Below are 21,160 nucleotides of genomic sequence, written 5' to 3'. Positions count from 1 at the left end.
AAACAAAACGTCTGCCTAAAAGAAACAGCATCGCCAGAAGCTAAACCAATTATTTATCGTTAAAAAATGTTTTGCAACTTCGGGAGCGCAAACTTACAATATTGCTCTACCCACGACTTATAATCACTGAAATATTTGTCTCAAAACATCTTTATTCTTACAACAGATGTAGATAGTATGAGTTTTAATTTCACATTTGTGGTTCGAAACACAAAGAGAGGAATCAACCATGCAACATGCACCTCCGGCTCACGGATCCTGTCAGACGCTACCTGCTCACGTTCCTCCTTCAAGTCCCCTCCCGCCCAGAGGACAAATATGCTCAACAGCCGAATAGATGCACCTCTTCCGCCGTGGCAGGTCGCCCTCAGCCTCCACTGCTCCCCCTAAGACACTTTGAATGAACACATGATGAGTTTTGGGGATACTTGGTGATGGGAAAGCTTGAATAGCAGCCAGAGCTTGGGTGAGTTAAGGTGGGGCTGCTGTTGATGCGTACTGGTATCACGCATCGCTGATTGGTCGAGGCGAGGAATGACGCCGGAGGGCTGGCAATATGGTACGGTCGGCGTTTCCGGAGGCAGGCATTGTACTTTGAGATCTATCGCATCACCACGTAGCCGCACGGAGACGGCGTGGGCATGCATCCCGCTTTTACACACATTGACTGGAGTCACCAGTGCATCTTGGCCAGCTGAGCACAAAGGATCGTTGACTGTGGGTGGATACGATTACCATTGCCGGCGTTACATTGAATTCATTACAGTATTTTCAAGCGCTAGTTTGGTTGGGTGACATATCTGCATTTTGAGGCATTTTCATCCACAAGACGGGTTGTTTCTGGCAGGAAAGCCAAACCAGGTCGAAGTCAACCCGGCTAATTTTCTTTTGAACCGGGTGCTCAAATCTACATTATTATTTTTTAAATACACACCAGGGTTGATCCGGATCCAAAGAGGGAGTGTTTCTTTCTTCACCAATGAGATACAGCGCAGACGCCATCCATTCTTTTCTGTGTTTCGGACGGTAAACCTTCACTACGCATGCAGGAAGAAATCTGGGGTGACACCGGATCGACCAGCGTCAGTACGCACATTGACCGCGGAGAGCCCCAGGCGAATGACAGAGCTACGAAGGCGGCCATTGCTTGGCCCGTGTTGCTGACTTGTCGTGCGTGAGCGCCGTTATTGGAGTTGTAACCGAGCCAAAGCCATGGTGCACTGCGCCGGGTGCGAAAGGCCTATCCTGGACCGCTTTCTGCTCAATGTGCTGGACCGAGCCTGGCACGTCAAGTGTGTCCAGTGCTGCGAGTGCAAATGCAACTTGACAGACAAATGTTTTTCTCGAGAGGGGAGATTATACTGCAAAAATGACTTCTTTAGGTAAGCTTCACACAATGATCACAACAAGCCACCGATGAGTCTTAGATTGCATTATTCTAAATTGTAAAAAACGTCAGGTGCCTTTTCTGTTTTGTTTTGTTTTTTAGGAAAGCCTTTAATATACTTCAATCTTAACAAAAGGAAGCGGGAAATACTGTTCTGGATAAAATATGCACATATATTATTTTAATATTCTGTCGTATAGTCTTCAACTTTATGTACTAATCAAATTTTGATACAGTTTCAAATGCACCAACATCAACATCTCTCTATCCATCGATCTTTCTACAAATGAAAAAAAATGTCGTCCCATCATTTATTTCTCGTGTTTATTTTTCAATATTTTCCAATGCACTGAACGCACAGCGGGTGCGTGAAAGTTAAATCGAGGATTTGCAAGAAAACCAGCGTTGAGTAGGGCGGCGTAATTAAAAGCTTCCTCATTTGGATTATTATGCAAAACATCAGAACCATTAAACGCGTGTGCGTTGACTCAGCAGGGAGGCTCGTTGGGAAATTGAGGAAATCACACTTTAAACAAACAAGCGATGTGAGACGCCCAGGATCAAACCCGGGCCCCCGCAACAGCCACAGCCCGGTGGTGTTTGCTCAGTTCGGCCGCGACACGATAAGTGGATTTGAATAGCAAACTGTTTAAAAGAAGATCAGGTTCACAAACAATGCGATTGCAGACGGCAGTCAACAAAGCATAATACAATATACACTCAATACACATCGCTTAACGCTGAGGTAAAATACTACGGCTCAGTTTGAGCCGTAGTATTTTCCTTCGAGCCTCCACTTCTTCGGATTTTACTTCATGCGTGCTATTATTTAATTTCACGACCGAAACCATGTGACACAGATATATAAAATAATCTTTTTTAAAAATGTTTTCCATTTGAGTCTTGAAAACACCGTATCTATATTTACGTAACTTTGAATTAAGACTCCAACAATATTTACGAGATATAAATATTTACGTTGTTAATGGTCCGGAGTAACTGCAATTTGTTGATGTTTATGATGATGCCGAGAGAATTAGGCCTTTTTCTTTAAAAAAAACATTCACAGTCAATATTCTATCTGGTGAACTGGGGAAATCAGACGAGCCAATAATGTATTTTGTCGAATCATTTCTATAGGCCCAAATATCTTCCAAAAACTAAAATATTCACTTACCTTTTTTTTTCCTTTTCTTCGTGCTAAACATAATTCAAGATGACATGTAAGCAATGACGCCGGTTTATTCTCCTCGTGCAGGCGGTTCGGCACCAAGTGTGGCGGATGTTCACAGGGCATATCTCCAAACGACTTGGTCCGGAGGGCTCGAAGCAAAGTGTTTCATCTCAACTGCTTCACGTGCATGATGTGCAATAAGCAGCTCTCGACCGGCGAAGAGCTCTACATCATAGACGAAAACAAATTCGTTTGCAAAGACGATTACCTAAGCAACAGCAGTGTAAAAGACACAAACCTCCTTTCAGGTAAGAAACTCCGCGTGGAGATATTGCATGCATGCGTTTTGCTCAGGTGTGTGCGCGCGCGCATTTATGTGAAATAGACGCGGTAAATTAATGATAGATGGTGAAAGATGTGCGGTGGCTTCCGGCACTTGACGTAGAGGTTTTGAGGGAAATGTGGTAAAACAAATGACATATGAATCTAAATTTAGAAATGCTGATGACGCTATTTCGCCCTTGATAGCATTATTTGGATTACTTATTTTATTTGTTTCCAAAACATTTTTAGTAAAAGCCAACTACAAATACGGTGTTAAAATTGTACACTTATCAGTTGCAATGTGCCGAGATGAACTCATTTGACACCCCTTGTCACACACACAGGCGTGCGCGCGCACACTCATGCATACTCGCGTAACCCATTGCCATTGTGTCATTTCAGTTCTCATTTTGATTTTACATTTTAGTCGCGGCATGTAGCGACCCGAGTTTATCTCCGGATTCCCAAGACCACCTCCAGGACGACGTGGTTCTTAAGGAAACGGAGATTGCCACCCTCTCGGATAAGGAAACTGTAAATAACGAGAACGACGACCAGAGTTTGGGCGGCAAGCGGAGAGGCCCGCGGACGACAATTAAGGCCAAACAGCTGGAGACGCTGAAGGCGGCCTTTGCTGCAACGCCCAAACCCACCCGACACATCAGGGAGCAACTGGCACAAGAGACTGGCCTCAACATGAGAGTTATCCAGGTAAACGAAAAAGAAACATATTCGTTTGTTCCTTTCAACCTTTCACAATCTAATTGTGTTGTGACAAACTAAATTTCGTATTGTTGATGTGATAGTTAAGAATTAGACTGTTGTGAATGGTTTGGCATGAACGCGAATAACGAAGCCGTCCCAAAAGCTTTTGAACGAAACATGATGGAAATAAAATTCGGCGGATATACTCAGCCCTCGTGAGTGGGCTTTTATGTTACGAATTCATTAGGTGCGACGCGACCAATAGGTTATGGAAAGGTGACAAGCCAAACCAACAGACAGAGCCCACCGCCCGCCCCTATCTCATCTCCTTTAGCCCATCTTACAAAACAGCCTATTCAATTACACAGCGGTCACGTGGAATTCAGGAAAACCAAGACTGGCCGCTTGATTACAAAATGGGGGAAATTCAGGTTCTGTTTTTTGTGAGTCCGTTTTTTAAATTCCTGACGCACATTGAAGGGCACAGTCACGAAGCAGTGCCGGGCTGCGACAATCGAACAGCCGCGCTGACGTTTTGTGATCATATTAAGGCGTGCACGTTTTTTTCCCTAATGCGAAATTAATGTTTACTGTCTCATGCACATTTCATGAAACTGATACAAACCTGAGCAACGGTTGCTCCATTTGGAATGCTCCTATTCTTGTTACTGGCTAGGAGTAATGATATTAATTTTAAAGCACTTTGTTATTGCGGTTTGAATTTGATCTTATCGCCGATGACGTGTTTTTCCTATTATGCTGGATGTGGGATCCAAACATAAAACACACCTTTCACGATATCATTCATTCTACAGTAATGTTTTGTGGAATTAATATATGATAGTGTGATAAAGTACCATTTGGGATACGCTGGACTGTTTTATTTTGAGGAGAGGGGTCAGCATATTGTATGTATAACTAGCGATAGTAATGTGTTAGATCCGCAAATTATTTTTATGAGTGCCGATAAGGCGAGATCGTTTGAAACAGTCACGCACCTAGATCAGTGGTTCTTAACCTGGGTTCGATCGAACCCTAGGGGTTCGGTGAATCGGTCTCAGTGGTTCGACGGAGCTTCTGCCACGGAGGTTCAGACACACCTGACTCAACATGTCAATTAGTTATGACACACTCGCTTGGCTATCACGAGCTGCAGATAATCACATGGCATTGCTGGTCCAATCAGTGCTGCGGGAAATTTAGTTCACTCAGTGGTCAACGTGTGACTGTCGTGATAGTACGTCGTAAAAAAACAAAACAACCCCCCCCCCCCCCCCCGCACCCCCAAAGCTTATACTTATGTCTTGAAATCGTATTTACTTTTCTCTCAGTTTTTAATAAATGTGTTTTTTATGTCTTGAATTAGTAAAAAGTCATTTTTGTTTTTCACTAATAAAGGGTTTGATGAATGTGCATATGAACTGGTTAGGTTCGGTACCTCTAACAAGGTTAAGAACCACTGACCTAGATTATTGGTTTAAAAAAAACTTCCGCACATCGGCAAATATGACTCAAACGCTATATTTGAAGGTTGAATGTGATTGACAATATAGCAATCAGACAATTACAGAAAAGGCAACGATACACAAAAAAGTTCCTTATCACTGACTCCACATGACCGCAAAAATCCGAAACATGTATTTGACTAATTTTTTCTCCTAATCTCCACTCAAATCATTGGCCCAAAACATGGCCTTTCAATCAAAATGCCGTCTGCATATTCGCTCATGATGTGTCAATGCACGTGCAGGTCTGGTTCCAGAACCGCCGTTCCAAAGAGAGGCGCATGAAGCAGTTGAGCGCACTAGGAGCACGCAGGCATGCTTTTTTTAGGAGTCCAAGGCGGATGAGGACGCTGGTTGACCGCCTGGAACCCGGGGAGCTCATCCCGAACGGACCTTTCTCTTATTACGGAGGTGTGTTTGACTTTCACTCGTAGTGGAATTCCCTCCCACTTTTGCTTGCCCGAGACATTTTCAATGTTTTAATTACCTCGAGTCAATCCATCCTCCCCCATTAATTGCCTTTTGTTTTATGTTATAAGTGGGCCTACTGTATACGGACAGATGACTTAAGTATGTTTAATTTCTTTCCAGTGTAATTTACAAGTCAATTTGTCCAAACACTCACGTTGCGATTCATATTTAATGTTTTGATGTCAACAATTAGGCCCTTTCGGATTCAAATAAATAAAACACTTTATCAGCTGAATAAGGTTACCAAAGGGTGCAAGCACACACACACACACACACACACGCGCAGGCGCGCGCGGTTCTTAGAAAGTGTGGTCCAGGCAGGACTAGCCTTATCGCAATATTTTATATGGCACCCCCCTACGTCGATGATTTACTTGCTTATTGAACTTCAACATTCCGTTTAATTAAAAAGATGACATCTCACACCATTTAAAATATAAAATGGAAAATTTTCTTCATTTCATGACCAGTCACTGTCAAATTGAAGGCAACGAAAGTCAGCAGGGACCTCACTTGGTCCTCTACAAATCAGCTGTGTCCGAATTCTGTCAGTCAGAACTGAAGCAGTCCGCAACGTGGCTGAGGAGGCAAATGACTCCTCATGTGACTCCAGGACCATGTCTGTGGCAGCTTTGGAAGTGTCTGACACCTCATTTGGTTTTTAATCAATATTAACATCGTATTTTGCAGCCAACCAACTGAGTATTTGGTTTTTTTCTAAAGCCGTTCTGTTGGAAGTATATTACAGTTGTAGATTGTGACTGTCATGGTGGTCAGCTGGTAAGCACATCCGCCGCACAGTGCAGATGTGCGGCGATCGATTTCGGCTCCGGCCTCCCTGTGTGGAGTTTGCATGTCTTCCCCGTGCCTGCATGGGTTTTCTCCGGGTACTCTGGTTTCCCCCCCACATTCCAAAAATATGCATCGAAGGTTCATGGAACACTCTAAATTGTCCCAAGATGTGATTGTGAGTGTGAATGGTTGTTTGTCTATGTGTGCGCTGCGATTGGCTGGCAACCAGTAGTTCAGGGTGTAGCCCGCCTACTGCTCAAAGACAGCTGGGATAGGCTCCAGCATGCCCGCAACCCTGGTGAGGATTAGCAGTTTAGATAACTGATGGATGGATGAATGGATTGTGAGTGCCACCTTGTGGAAACATGGGGTAATGAACCTTATCTATTTTCTTTTGCCCAAGTGTTATCACATTATGGTCAGCGTGGGACCCAAATGCCATTGTATTGACATTCTGCCAGTTTATTTAAAACAACAGTCTTTGAGCTGATGCATTTTCAGGGTAGGAAGAGCTCCTAATTAGGTGGGTGTGTTGTTATGTTACAAAAGAGGAAGTGGCCGCAACGACCATTTTTCACCACTCAAAATACATCCATACACAAACGATCGCACAAATATCAGTCAAGTTGTTTATTTTATCTCTACAGTATGCATGCACTATTGTAAACTATGAAGACTGCTGATTGATTATATAGGGAAGAAAATAATTACTCTGAAAGGGAGGTAGCATTTGACCATCCAGTTGGATGACACGTTCTGAGAAACACCCATTGTGTATGTAAATAAAAATTTCAAAAACCTTCCTGATCAACAGCCCCTAATAACTTCATGCTAATTGTAAAATAGGTGTTATTTTAACATTTGTGAATGAACACTTGTATAAATATCACATTTACAGTGCATATGTAAAAATATGGATGTAAATGTACATGCAATTCACATTTTAAATAACGGAAGCAGTCTTTATGTAGTTATAGCCTATAGCGAATACAGTATAATAATGTTTTTATTTTACATTTAGCCAACTTCAGGTAAGCCCATTTGTAGCTTATTATTTCAGTCATCGTAGACTCAGTCTTTTATTATTGTGAGACGAGCTACTCAACATTGCAAAATGGTTAACCACCATATCTCGTCAACAGGCTCAGGTATAGGGTCTGAATAGATTGTTTGTTTTTAGGGGGGAAAAACCCTGATGTGTTTGTTTCCCATTTTTCGTATTCTTATTTCTGCAATTTACAACAGGTGGCCCACGGGTTTCTTTTCCTTACGTCTTCAGCCTGGCTGCAATTCCCACAATGTAAAAATAAGATGTTGGCTTAAAAAAATATATAAAAAAACTCAAACAAAAGAAAAAACAAAGATGAAACTATTTCCATAGGTATTTCAAAACGATTTTGATGTAAACAATGACGTATCTAGGTAAGGAGGAAGAAGTTACAAAAATCTTGAGAAATTGTCTTTCATGGTAAGCAAATATCTCATGTTTTTAAAGGCCTCCACACACCAATCGGCAGTCACACTAATCGGCAGTCGGGTAGTCGGTACGCACCCTCCACTTTGTGTCGAACGTACCGCGTTGGGGTCTCTGGGGGGCGTTTTAACATTTCGAATCGTATCGAGCTGTCGTGACAAATGATCACTTTGATTGGCTGTTAGCTTGTGAGTCAGCACACGAGACAAGAGCGGAAGTGACAAATGCAAACACACAGTGAAGAAGTGTCGAAAGGCAAGCCCAGGTTTTGCGCTTGTTGTCCCTTAATTGCGCCGCTTTGCATTCATATTGACGACACGGAGTCCTAGACGGAAGAGAGTGAAGAGGAATTCATCAGCATGATTCAGGAGAGGCCACCCTTGTACTTGTATCAGGTGAGATTGATGCCCCCTGCCCCCCATTTCTCCCTTTGAGCTTTTTAACAGAAACTAAGCGTAAAATATTTTGCGCTTATGCTTGATAAATAGTTGGCTCTTTGTCTTCAAATCTATCTTATATAGCCGGCAGGAGCCTCTTATTGAATGTGTTTTCTTTTGAAACAAGAGGAATAAGGCCATACTTTTTTCAGACAGGAATTGGACAATCTACAGCAAAGGTGTCAAACTCAAGGCCCGAGGGCCAAATACGGCCCGTTACATTATTTTAAGTGGCCCGCGAAAGCAAATCAAAGATGACAACTTCCATGACACTTGCTAAAATGTGTACCAAAATTTCAAATTTTCATATGTAATAAAACAGTGACATATTGTAAGCACTTAACAAACCCCTCATTACAGTTACTGAAACAATAGTTGAATCAAACGTTATTCTTGACTTATTTATATAGTTTCAGTCATCAGGGCCCTCCAAGGGAAATGGTAATTATAATGTGGCCCATGACAAAAATGAGTTTGACACATCTACAGCAAGCCAGAGAACTTAAAATGCATCTTTGTCTTCCATGTGAATTAAAGACATGTAATTGCGTAAATGTGAATACTGCTGCTGAGACTAATTTCCCATATGGGATGAATAAAGCAGCCATCTTTTTATCCATTTATTGATGTTGTTACAAAGAAACCCTACATTTTTCATTTATTTGAATGAATCACCCGCAGATGGCTCCGGTGTACTGGCGTCCAGGAGGAGTTCTGCTTTGTTGAGGATGATCCATAGTCCAGTTGACTTCCCAAAAAGAGTTTGCCATCCTTGCAAGTTACACGGAATTCCACAAAATAGCAAACATGTACAATAGGCCTGCTTAATAAATTATTACACAAGTATTGTGTGTGATTGTATGAATGTTAATACCGTACTCAAAAATGCATGCCACTGTGGTTGCAGTGTTCAGCTTTATTCCACTCATTATTTTCTATTTTCAGCATTTTTCACAAATGCAAGCTGTTAGTTGCTTCCATGTCAAAGTTGAAAAGAGCAAAAACGTTTTTAAATTGACCATCTTTGTTAACAACATCAAACATTTGCATTACTGAAAGGAGATAACATTTTGACGTTGTACTGCAGGCGGAGTGCTCATTTCGTTTTTGGTGGTACGTAGAATGTCAAAGTGAAAAACAAAAAAACAAACGTTAACTGCCTAAAGAAATGATTTGGGACCAACTAAGCCCCCTCGTAACACCACCATTATCATGTCGCACATTAACTCATTCACTCCCAAAGACGTATTTAAACGTCTTTTCAGACTTGGTCTAGAATTAGCTGGTACTGAATGGGTTAACTGTGCGTCATTACAGAGGCATGGAGGCATTTCATGCGTTTGAGGAAGAATACCATTACAGTCATACCTCGGTTTTTGACCATAATCCGTTCCAGAAGGCTGTTCAAAAACCGATTTGTTTGAAAACCGAAACCATGCTTTAAAAAAAAAAAAACATCTTCATTGAACAAGTCTGTTCACAGCGGAACGCTACACGATGGAGCGTCACTTCCTCGTCTACCCGAGGAAGCGTCACTTCCTCATGTAAGGAAGGCGAGAGGAGTCAAGTGACGCATTCAAGTGCGCTAAGGAGGCAGCGTCACTTCCTCATCTACCTGAGAAAGCATCACTTCCTCATGTAAGGAAGGCGAGAGGAGTTAAGTGACGCATTCAAGCGCACTCAGTTTGTCGAGAACCGAAATTCAGTCGTATCCGAGGCATAAAAAAAACAGAAATTTTTGGTCGAAAACCAATTTGGTCGAGAACAGAGATGTTCGAAAACCGAGGTTTGACTGTATTATCCCCCCCCCCCCCCAAAAAAAAAGTATGTAGTTAAACCCTTAGCTTCCATTACTCCCAACCCCTACACCAGGGGTGCCCAAACTTTTTGGACCGAAGATCGACTTTTCGTTCAACCAAACTCCCGGGATCACCGCGCACGCTCACACACCCACACACACGCACGCACGCGTCTACGCATGCACGCGCACGCGCCATGATGAGAAGCCAAACATGGAAGCAAGCGATGCACTTTTGCAGCCTGTTAACTGTCGTAGCTCACACGTACCATTTTAAAGTGCTTCCCTCAGCCCTCTAGATTCCTATTCTTTGCCCGTGCCCTCGGTGAATTGTACACGAAGCAAACTGAATGAGAATAATGACGATCAAAGATGTAGCGCAACAGCTCTGATCACAACCTGCAATTGCAGACTGCTGAGCGCGAACGACGTCAGCTGACGTAGGTCTCGTGCCACCGTAGGTTAAAGATTTACCTGCTTAATTTTGTTTTATTTGTAAAATATTTTTTTGGAAAATGAGACTGATAGGATGATTAGGGTGCAGTGTACATTAACACAAAAAATATATTACTAACATGTACAAAGACACACAAATGTTTTGTTTTTTTCTCCTTTACACCTTTCGGCTCTAATTGGGACGAGTCCTAGATCTAGATCAAGATCGACGTAATGGGCACCCCTGCCATACACGACAATAAAGCAGTTCACAACATTTGTGTTTGTATATAATAACATGAAAATGACATAAAAACTTAAAAATACATAATATTTCACTGGACATGCTCATTATCTACAGACGTAATCCATCCTCATAGTTGGATTGGCTAAACAGAGCTAGCTTGTTATTGCTGCTCGGGACCAAAGGTGTCAAATCCAGGTCCAGTCAGTAAAAATCTGCCACAGTTTTGCATTAGCCACAGTTGCTTCGACTGAATCATCACATAAACAAGTTCTTACCTGCCGGTTGGTCGGAGCTGCTAAAAAAAATTGTGATGATTAAGAATGTATTTTCAAGTCGAACTTTCCAAGGAAAAATGCTGGGAGCATAATTCAGCCTGTGAATAGTCGTCATCGGCGGCCGACGAGGCAGTGGTTGGGGGAGGGGGTGGGGTGCGGCCATCGTCAGTTGAAAAGTTGTTGACGATGAGTCGTCGTGCGCTAAAACGTAGTCGGAGATGGGGTCTTGCTGTCACACACTGAAACATGATTGGTGACGGTGCAGAGGGGGGTTGAACATATATTCCAGATATTCCCGATGGCCAACCCATCCATGGCGGACACTATAGCTGCTTAGTTTATTTCAACCTGTAAAAGCATTTATTTATCACTCCCATCGAGAGAGATTGATGTGACCCGTAATTTCAGAACAAAAATGTCATTAATCTATATCAAATTTCGTGCGGAGAATATATAGTCCCTCAAGTTGAAATTCAACTCACACTGTGATGTGCTTTGCATTGCACAACACAAATCAAACTAGGTCACACACATGAAGGCATGCAAAGGTCAGATCTGTGACCTCTCTTGCCAACTTTACATCATCTGCCCATTGGTGCCTGCTGGCAAATCATTATAAACACACTTTGTCGGATTCGTTTCTTCTTTTATAAAGTAATGTGTGTCTCTCACAGTCTGTTTGAAGGGAATAAGAGGAGCCTTCAACTGGGCTAGGTTGACACCAACAACGGCGCAGATGGCCCATCCTTTCCTTTGCCAATTTCAGAATCAGAATTAGAAACTCTTCATTGATTCTTAAACAGAAATTGATGTTGCAGCAGGAGCACTTAAAGGAGAAGGTACACAATGACAATATCAACAGTGAGTTAATAAGACATACAAAACTAAAAGGCAGACTCATTTAAAAAAAACAAAACTATAATACTCATACTCAAGATTGCGAACACATTCAGTCCTTAGCGAATACCATAAATAGACAATTATCAGTTACTGTAAAAAGTGCAATGTGAAGATGTGCAAATAAGTAAAAATAACAGAGAACATGAGCAACCGAAGTGCTAGTTGCCATGAAGTAAACAAATTTGAACTTAGCATAATGAAATTAGGAGCCTTTTTTTGTCCTCCTCCTAGAAACCTGAAACCGACGGCCTGATGGCAAAAGATCAAGTGATTAGGACAATTCAGAAAAGCATTAGCCTTACAGGACTTGCTTATTATAGACAGACATAACCCCAGTTTACTGACTTCTTGATATTTTTCTCAGCAGTTTTGACAAGACTTATTTATAATGATTCTTTTTGGACAAGTTCGGGTTTCCAAGCCAGTGAAAAATATGTCTCTTCAATTAACCCTTTCATGCCCCAATATTGATAACCTGAAACCTGATAACATGATTGGTTGTCCACTGTAGTGGTCTCTGTCCCAGAAAGGCTTAATATTCTGTCTCATGTGTTTTTCCTGCGCCAGTTATTCCCTAACCTAATGTCTTTTTCCCCCCCCCGCAGATTATCAAAGTGAATATTATGGTCCAGGAGGGAACTATGACTTCTTTCCTCAGGGGCCACCCTCATCACAGGCCCAGACCCCAGTAGATCTCCCCTTTGTGCCCTCTTCAGGCCCCACAGGCACACCGCTTGGCGGTATGGACCACCCCCTGCCTGGGCACCATCCATCCAGTGAAGTGCAGCGCTTCTCTGATATTATGTCCCACCACCCTGGGGATTCTCCAAGCCCAGAGCCTGGCATCCCAGGAACTCTGCACAATATCTCCAATGAGGTGTTTGGCCCGAGCCCACCGTTTACCTCACTGTCTCTGAATGGCAGCGGATACAGCAACCATTTGTCACATCCACCCACGGAAATGAATGAAGCCACTGTGTGGTAGTTTATTGGGAGACTGGACTCTTGAGGCCGGCAGATTACTAACTGCGGTGAATTGTGCGGTGGACTGAATTGAGGCATGGATATCAACAGGGTTAGGGCAATGCCACAAAACATTTTTTGTATGATTTCTTATTTATTATTTATTCATATGAGACTAACCCAAAACTGGACATTTTGGAACTGACAGCCTTCATCCTTCGATGTGCATATGAAGCCCGTACTATCCTGCTGCTTTGTCAGGAGCTTGGCATGACACAACATTCATCACTGTTATGAAGTAATTAAGTTTCAGATCTGTTATATTTCCAGAAAAGTATCATTCGCTCCTGTCAAAGACATCAATAGCTTTACAGACAGATAGTAATCTGGTCAAAGGTTGCGCATGAACTGAAGCAGTGCTCAATGTTTCAGGCATTAGACATACTCCTTGTATTTACTCAGAAGTTGCGCAAACCTGTTTTTTGCCTCTGCCATATTGATCCTTCACGTTTCTTCAGGCAAGACAAAATAATACACTCATCCATGTCGAGTTTTGGAAGGTTTTCTTTTGGTTTCAAAATTTCCATCAAACCTGGCTAAAGCTGCCTTAAAAAGGCGAACATAACAAAATGTCCTCTGTGGATTTCAAACCCTTTATTTAAAATGGAACAGAACTTGAACTGCTCAACTTTTGAAGTCTGCTTACTAAAAAAAAAAAAAAAACCCTCGACTTGGGGTTCAAATGGGATTTAAAACAGTCAACTGTTTACATCATTGATTTCAAGTTCAGGAGTCCAGAAAACGATGTTTTAGAATCCTGTCCATGTAAAATGTACCAAGCAACCAACCAAACTTTTGTATTGAGTTCATTTATATTGTATGAAGAATATACATTTTCTTCAGGTTGTGGTTCACTGTGCTAGTTTGTACAAGATGTTGTTTACAGAAAATGGTTGAAAAACCCCCCAAACAAAAACGAACCAAACATATGTAGTTGCCAAATAAGAGAATAGCACAACTGCTGTTAAATCATCACTTCAGAATGTCGGAATGTTTTAAGACAAGGCATACTTTCATTCTGAATTTTCTAAACTACTGACAATGGATTCAGAACAATTGTTAACACAACATTCATATCCAGGTTTTATATTTATGTCTTCAAAAGGAAAAAAAAACAGATTCAAACTATTCAAGGATTGATTGTCAAATACGCAGCTGGAAGCTATGCCATTTCTCGGAATCTCAAACCCCATGGCCTGTAAATGTTGACACTTTCAATTTCGGTGAGCTCTCAGCGTTTCGCCATTTTGAACAGGAATAAGGAATTTTAAATAGATTTTGCTTTTGATAGCCAAATTTGAGCCGACTCACTGGGCATCCTGAAGCGTCAGAAAAATAATAAAGCATAACATTCAGCCTCTAAATCGATTTATTTTTCTTTCCTCTGCAAATAAATAAGATTTCTTTCTCTTGCAGTAATTTGAAAATGGTTCCATTTCTTCAAAACAAAAATGATGTGTCTCATTTATTTCATTGCAGATAAACATTCTAGTTTATTATTGATGACACATAAAGCCAATGTTCTTAATTTATCAAGTCTATTCGACTGCCACCCACAGTCAGGTTGATGGAACAGCTGCCCAAAATGATAAGACATTTCAATTACATCACAATTTAGTTTTTTTTAAATAACGATGAAGTTAAACGTCAACCTGAACAGATTTTTAAACCCTAGATCGAAGATGTTTTTTTTCCTTTTCTCTCTGCTGTGGAACAATTCAGTAAATTGACTGACAATTAGTCCCCAATTTAGACCACTACCCTTTTTTTCCCCCTCCAATCACTTTGGCTTGATTCCGATTCCTCTTTGAGCTTACTGGAGGTCATTTGTCAAATCATAAGCTGTTATTTGTGCAACTGTGAAGGACGATGATGACATTGCTGTGACTGGGACACTCCCACTTTTTAAAATTATTTTATTATCTTGCTTGGTATATTCCCTGCAGCTTCTGATTCCTGTTGTGTGGTCAGATTGCTTGCGGGTGGGGGGGGAACTTCTATTAATTCAGAGCTGTGACTGTAGCATAACCATAATCATTAAAAACCCAAACACCAGCATGATCTCTTGCAGGAGGATTCGAATACATTCAATGTTGTATCGAAATGAATGGGGTGTGGGGGTGGGGGAGGGGGTAGTGGAAAAGGAGAACATACGCCGGAGGAAAATTTATCTCACCAACACTGCAATCTCAGTTTTCTACTGCTCTGCAGACTGTAATCCACTATGAATTAATCATGATTTGGTGATCTCAACATCTAAGGTGGAGGATCCGTGAAAGGACGTGAGTTTCCTGCTGAGGCCCTGCACTTTCTCCCTTTTGATCGCGCAGAGAACCATGCGGGCTCACTGCCCCCAGGACCATGACTCTTTCAACTTACATCCTCTATTGATTACTCATCAACACTTGGTAGAAACTGATCTTGCAATACTTTCAACGACAACATGCCTGAAGATCACTGAATTTATTTTTGATAACTTTTGGTAAGACTATAACTCACAATGCTCTGATTTGAAAGAAATCTAGTGAACATGTGATTTATTTATTACAGAGGTGACAATAGAATTGGTTGAGCAATATGTCACTTGCCTGACCCCAAACTCAATATGTTGGTGGCACGAGTCATTACTTGCTACTAGGTACTATTACTAATGCACCTTGCTACAGTATTTCTAATATTTTATCCAAGCTCTCAATTTACCAGTCGATCTACGTTCCAACCCTCACCTATGGTCACAAGCTATGGGTCGTGACCAAAAGAACGAGATCCCGGATACAAGCGGCCGAAATGAGTTTTATCCGCAGGGTGTCCGGGCTCTCTTAGCGATAAAAATCCGGGAGGGGCTCAGACTCGAGCTGCTCCTCCTCCACGTCGAGAGGAGCCAGATGAGGTGGCTCTGGCATCTGATTAGGATGCCTCCTGAACGCCCACCCAGCTGGCCTGGGAATGCCTCGGGATTCCCAGGGAAAAGCTGGAACAAGTGGCTGGGGAGAGGGAAGTCTGGGCTTCCCTGCTAAAGCTGCTACTCCCGCGACCCGAACCCGGATAAGCAGTAGAAAATGGATAGATAGATTGACTTTATGTTGGCAGCAATGTTGAAGTGTTTATTGCATGTCTGCCTCACAGGTCTGAGGTTTGGTGTTCAAATCTTGACTCTGGCCTTCCTGTGTGGAGTTTGCATTTTGTCTGCGGACCTGCGTGCGTTTTCATTGGGTACCCACACACAAAAACATGGATGTTAGCTTCATTGAAGACTCCAAGGCACATGGAAATGGAGCCGATCTATTTCTATTTTGTCGCTAAAAAGTCCCCAAAAACAGAATACCAAGCCCGTGCGGTGTAAAAGAATGTGAAGCAGTTGTCTTCTGGTGTTATCTAAAGTGACTTTAGGAAAATGGGGGTTATGTTTTTCTCCATCTCATTTTGGTTCTGATGGTGGCAGGAGAGAAACAAGAGATTTGATTGTAAAAATCCTTGTGCTCAGCAACTTCTGCAGCAAAAGTGCGGCACTGTGATCCACCATTTTTGTTGTTGTTGGTGGTGTGAGTGTGAGAACTGGAACTACTGCGGCATTCTCCCAGAAAAGACTCATACGTGTTGTACAAACCCCAATAAAGTCGGGGCATTACGTAAAGTGGAAATCAAATAGAATGCGATCATTTGCAAATATTTTCAATCTTTGGTCAACTGATTGCACCAAAAAGATTAATTATTTAATGTTCAAACTGATGATCATTATTGGGGTTTTTTCCCCAAATATTCTTTCATTTTGAATTTGATGACTGCGACAAAAAACTGCCAGGAAAGTTGAAGAAAGCTGATACAACACCTGTTTGGAACATTCCACAGGGGAACAGCTTAATTGGAAACAGGTGAGTGTCATGACAGGGTCGAATATGAGCATATTCCAAAGGCTCGGTTTTTCATGAGAGGTTCACATCTTTGTGAAAAACTGCATAAGTAAATGGTGCAACCGTTTAAGAAGTCTCCTCCAACTCCAATTTGCAAGTAAGATTTCATCATCACGAGTCTATCATCAAAAGAGTCAGAGAATCCAAAAACCAAACCAAAAACCAAAATTGAATACCCGTGACCCTCAATTTGCTTTAACAAACTTGCATCATGATGTCAAGGATATTGCCACATGGGCTCAGGTACGCTTCAGTGAAACACTGCCAGTCAACACAGTTCATCGCTACATCTTCAAATGCAAATGTGCGCCAACAACCAAAAATGCCAACTGGCTTCTCAAGACCGGAGCACATCCTGAGATGGATTGTGGTCTGATCATAGATGTCGTGTCCTCTATGTCAAAGAAGAAAAGGACCATCCTAATTTTTTTTTATCAGTGTAAAGTTCAATGTGATAATATAGGGGAGTGTCAGTGCCCATCTGTGAAGACACCCATTTATGCAAAAAGGGTAACTACAGGTTGTGGAGCAACATAAGTTAGCATCTGAGGAAATTATTTTTCAGGGATGTCCCTACTTACTTCAGCAAGACCATGCCAAGCCATGTTCAGCGACAGCGTAGCTTCTATTAAACAGTGCAAGTACTGAACTAGCCTTCCAGCATTCCAGACCGGTCTTGCATTCAAAATGTGAGATGGATTATGAGGTGCAAAATACGACAATGGAGACGTCGACTGTTGAGCAGAATGGGAGAGAATTCCACCGACAAAGATTCAACAGTTTGCGCCATTAGTTCCTAAACACTTAACTCAGTGCTGAGAAAAATGAAGGTGATGTAACAAAGGGGTGAACATTGCCCCGATCCTACTTTTTTGGTATGTGCTTCAGGCATCTAATTCAAGAGGAGTGAAAACAATAAAAATGATCAGTTTGATCATTAAATGTCTTGTCTTTGTTGTGTATTCACTTGAAAAGAGGTTGAAAAGCTTGAGCACATGAAATCTATTTTATTTGTATTCATATTTTACACAACCTCACAACATCATTGGAATTGGGTTGTGCACGTGGAAACCCATTGACGGCAGTGTCAGATTCATTGACACGAACAACTGGTCATATTTGTTCTCTTGCTATTGGCTGGCAACCAATTCAGAGTGTACCCTGTCTACTGCCAGAAGATAACTTTCATGTAGACAAAACATAGAAAGTACAAACACCTTTGCATTTTTTCAGAATGGCTCCATGGCTTTTTTTTTGTTGCTGAAAGTTGTCTGTTTATGACAATATATACATTGTTATAAACCAGCAATATTTACAAGAGTAAAACAGTTAAAAAATATCAACTAAATGCCAGGATGTCCATGAAGGTATGGAAAAGTGTACAAATGGCCAGTGATGAAGATCCCTCACATAAGTATTCACACTTCACTTGTATGAAAATCAAGACAATCAACAAGCTGAGACAAGAAGCGAAATATTTGTTGCAGATGATGTTTCTCAGGGCGGCATGGCAGTCGACTTGTTAGCACCCCCGCCTGCGTTCAATTCCTGGCTTGTTGGTGTTTGACGTGCGCTTCCACAATCGAATTCCTGGAGGCACTGTATAAGAGAACCCTGAAAGTCCTTGAGAAAAAAAGCCACATTTATATCAGTACCGTAACATACAGGCTGAATATAAGTTACAAAGTTTTAAGAACATGATTACGTTTAAAAATGCTTCTGCTATTTACAGAGGACATATGACATAGCAGCGGGACGGTGGTCGACTGGTTAGTGCAGGGGTCGGCAACCGAAAATGTTGAAAGAGCCATATAGGACCAAAAAAAAAACAACAACAAATATGTCTGGAGCCGCAAAAAAATAAAAGCCTTCGATAAAACTTACAATGAAGGAAACACATAGTGTATGTACTGTATGTAGGAGACATCAGAATTGTTTATGTCATTCATTCCTTTCTTGTGTGTTCACAAATGCCCCCATATAATTTATTTTGTAATTCCCTCGCTTGATTTTTTGCTTTGGTGCATTTTTTTCCCGCTTTTCTTGTGGAGTGTCAGTGAAGTGATCTTTAATTTACGTTTTTCGGAGGCTGTCTTTGAACACCTCTCGATTCGAACAAGAAGAGAGAAGGCACGGAGTCGGATGCAGACGTGTGTGTATTTGTCGAGACTGTTAAAAGCATAAATAAGATATCCTTTATTTGTCCCGCAATGGGGAAATTACAATCAGACTTCAGAAAGGAAAACGCTGGGTAGGGAGAGGGAATAAATAAAAAAACAATAAGAGAGAAATAAAGTGTACGTTTAAAAAAACAATAACATCACAGCTCTCCTTTTTCGCAGCAGCAACATGTATCTATATGTATTTGAGCTATATCAGCCTACTATCAAAATCTTTTTCCATTTCAAACATTTTTATAAAGCACCAGGGAACTGATGTTGGATAGTCTGTGAGACACAGCGTACATGCTCATTGAATGTAAGCTGTCTATCATATTTCAGCCCGAGGAAGGTTGGGGTGGGGTTTGTAGAGAGAAGGGCTTCCCCAAGAAAGATATTTGGCTTCCATGAGAATTCTGCTGCATTCATGGTGAAGAAGGCCACCTCCGACTTAGATGAGTTGAGGGTGAGACGGGCATCATCACTCCAATTTGCCACTTGTCTACTTCCACTGCAGTCTCTTCGCTGCTTCCTTCTTGTTTCGGTCACTGCAAACGAGTGCCAGATCATGGTGGGTTTGAATGAGCTAAGGAGATCGGTGAATTGTACACGAGGCAAACTCTGAATGAGAATAATGACGATAAAAGCGCAACAGCTCTGATCACAAGCTGCAATTGCAGACTGCTGAGTGCTAACAACTTCCAGTGACGTAATCACGCGCCACCGTAAATTCAAGATTTACCTGCTTTATTTTATTCTTAACTTTTTTATTTTTTTTGTTTTTATTTTTTGTGAAAATGATACTGATAGGATGATTAGGGTGCAGCGTACATTAACACAAAAAAATATATTACAAACATGTACAAAGACACAGAATTGGTTGTTTGTTTTTTTTCTCCTCGACACTCCTTGGATCTACTTGGGACCTGTCTTAGATCTACCGGTAGATCAGGATCGACGTAATGGGAACCGTTGATTTAGATAATAAAGACGAGCGGGGAAAGGACTGAGCCTTGGGGGAGGCCCTCTTTGAAGCTGCGCGACCGGCCAGTCGTGGAGTTGATCTTGACTCTGGCGATTCTACTGCTCAGACAGGATTTTACCCATTCCACGAACCGCAAGGGGACGCCTCGATCAATCATTCTTTAGAGTAGACTTGTCCGCCACACGCGGTCATATGCTTCACTGAGGTCAAAGAAGGTAGCAATTGAGCGTTGACGTTGCCTAGACTGGAACCTGTCCATGATGAACTGAAAACATTGATGCGTCGTGCAGCGGCCTTTCCTGAATCCCGCTTGCCAGAGGCTGAGGAGGGTGTTGTCCTCCAGCCAACATGACAGGCGGTTTGCAATCATTCTTTCTCGGGTCTTACCAAGGGTCGAGGTGAGGGCTATTGGGCGGTATGAGCCAATCACCTGTGGATCTTTACCCTTTTTGTGGAAGTGGAGGATAACAGCACTTCTCCACAGCTGTGGGCACCATGCTTCGAGCCAGCTTGTATTAAAGATATAGAGGAGGGATGCTTGTGTGGTGTGCGGGAGGTCTTTGAACAGCTCGGTTTGTATATCATCTGGGCCTGCCGCTTGACCCGGCATGAGTTGTTTCAGCGCCCTTGATAGTTCATCTGCTGTGAATGTATATTCAAACGCCAGCCGTGGGGACACACGTAGTCTTCGAATATCCTTGCGGAGCTCTCGTACAGCCTTCCTGCTCGACCGGTCACTTGTCCTTCCACTCACTGTGGCATACTCAGCATTGAAGGCGTTGGACTTCGCTTTATCGCTGGCATATTCATGGGCTATGTGTTTGAGGGTCTTTCCTGACTCATTGGCAGACTTGCCGTTGAGGTTTTTAATCAGGGACCAGGCGCGTTTCGTGTCCTTTGACTCCGCAATTTTGTCCAATTGGGAACGAGATGCTGCCCGTTTCGCCTCAACTGTTTTCTCAGCGATCTGTTTTGAGGTATCAAGCCATGCCTGCCTGTTGGCCCCCATGTCATTCATCCACGGGATGTCGTCGGCTCTCATCACCTTTACGGGAATGGCGATAGAGGCGGCCTGTTTGACCAAGGAGGTAACGGCATCAAGTCGGGCTTTGGGTTGGACATGTTCCTCAAGCCGAGGAAGGCCTTCTAGGATGGCCT

At 42.2% G+C, this 21,160-nt stretch overlaps 1 protein-coding gene across 1 annotated transcript; it reads left to right on the top strand.

The window, feature by feature from the left end:
- The first annotated feature begins 609 nt into the window (after positions 1-609).
- Positions 610-14,362, top strand: lhx1a (LIM homeobox 1a). The gene is made up of 5 exons (XM_086126385.1): positions 610-1,382; positions 2,646-2,869; positions 3,313-3,596; positions 5,341-5,506; positions 12,530-14,362. The coding sequence occupies exons 1-5, from the start codon at positions 1,213-1,215 to the stop codon at positions 12,907-12,909; spliced, it is 1,224 nt and encodes a 407-aa protein (XP_085982511.1). The 5' UTR covers positions 610-1,212; the 3' UTR covers positions 12,910-14,362.
- Positions 14,363-21,160: the final 6,798 nt, after the last annotated feature.

Source organism: Hippocampus guttulatus, chromosome 12 (assembly GCF_054856545.1).
Source record: "Hippocampus guttulatus isolate MCC_2025c chromosome 12, RoL_Hgut_1.0, whole genome shotgun sequence".
Lineage (NCBI taxonomy): Eukaryota > Metazoa > Chordata > Actinopteri > Syngnathiformes > Syngnathidae > Hippocampus > Hippocampus guttulatus.
Note: the sequence above shows the minus strand (reverse complement) of the source record. Positions and strands in the feature narration are given on the sequence as shown.

What these genes read in the sequence shown, in the direction of transcription:
- lhx1a (XM_086126385.1), top strand. Translation starts at nt 1,213, where the DNA reads ATGGTGCACTGCGCCGGGTGCGAAAGGCCTATCCTGGACCGCTTTCTG. An exon ending in AGACACAAACCTCCTTTCAG is followed by an intron (nt 2,870 to 3,312) that starts GTAAGAAACTCC and finishes TTTACATTTTAG; the next exon opens with TCGCGGCATGTAGCGACCCG. An exon ending in TCAACATGAGAGTTATCCAG is followed by an intron (nt 3,597 to 5,340) that starts GTAAACGAAAAA and finishes ATGCACGTGCAG; the next exon opens with GTCTGGTTCCAGAACCGCCG.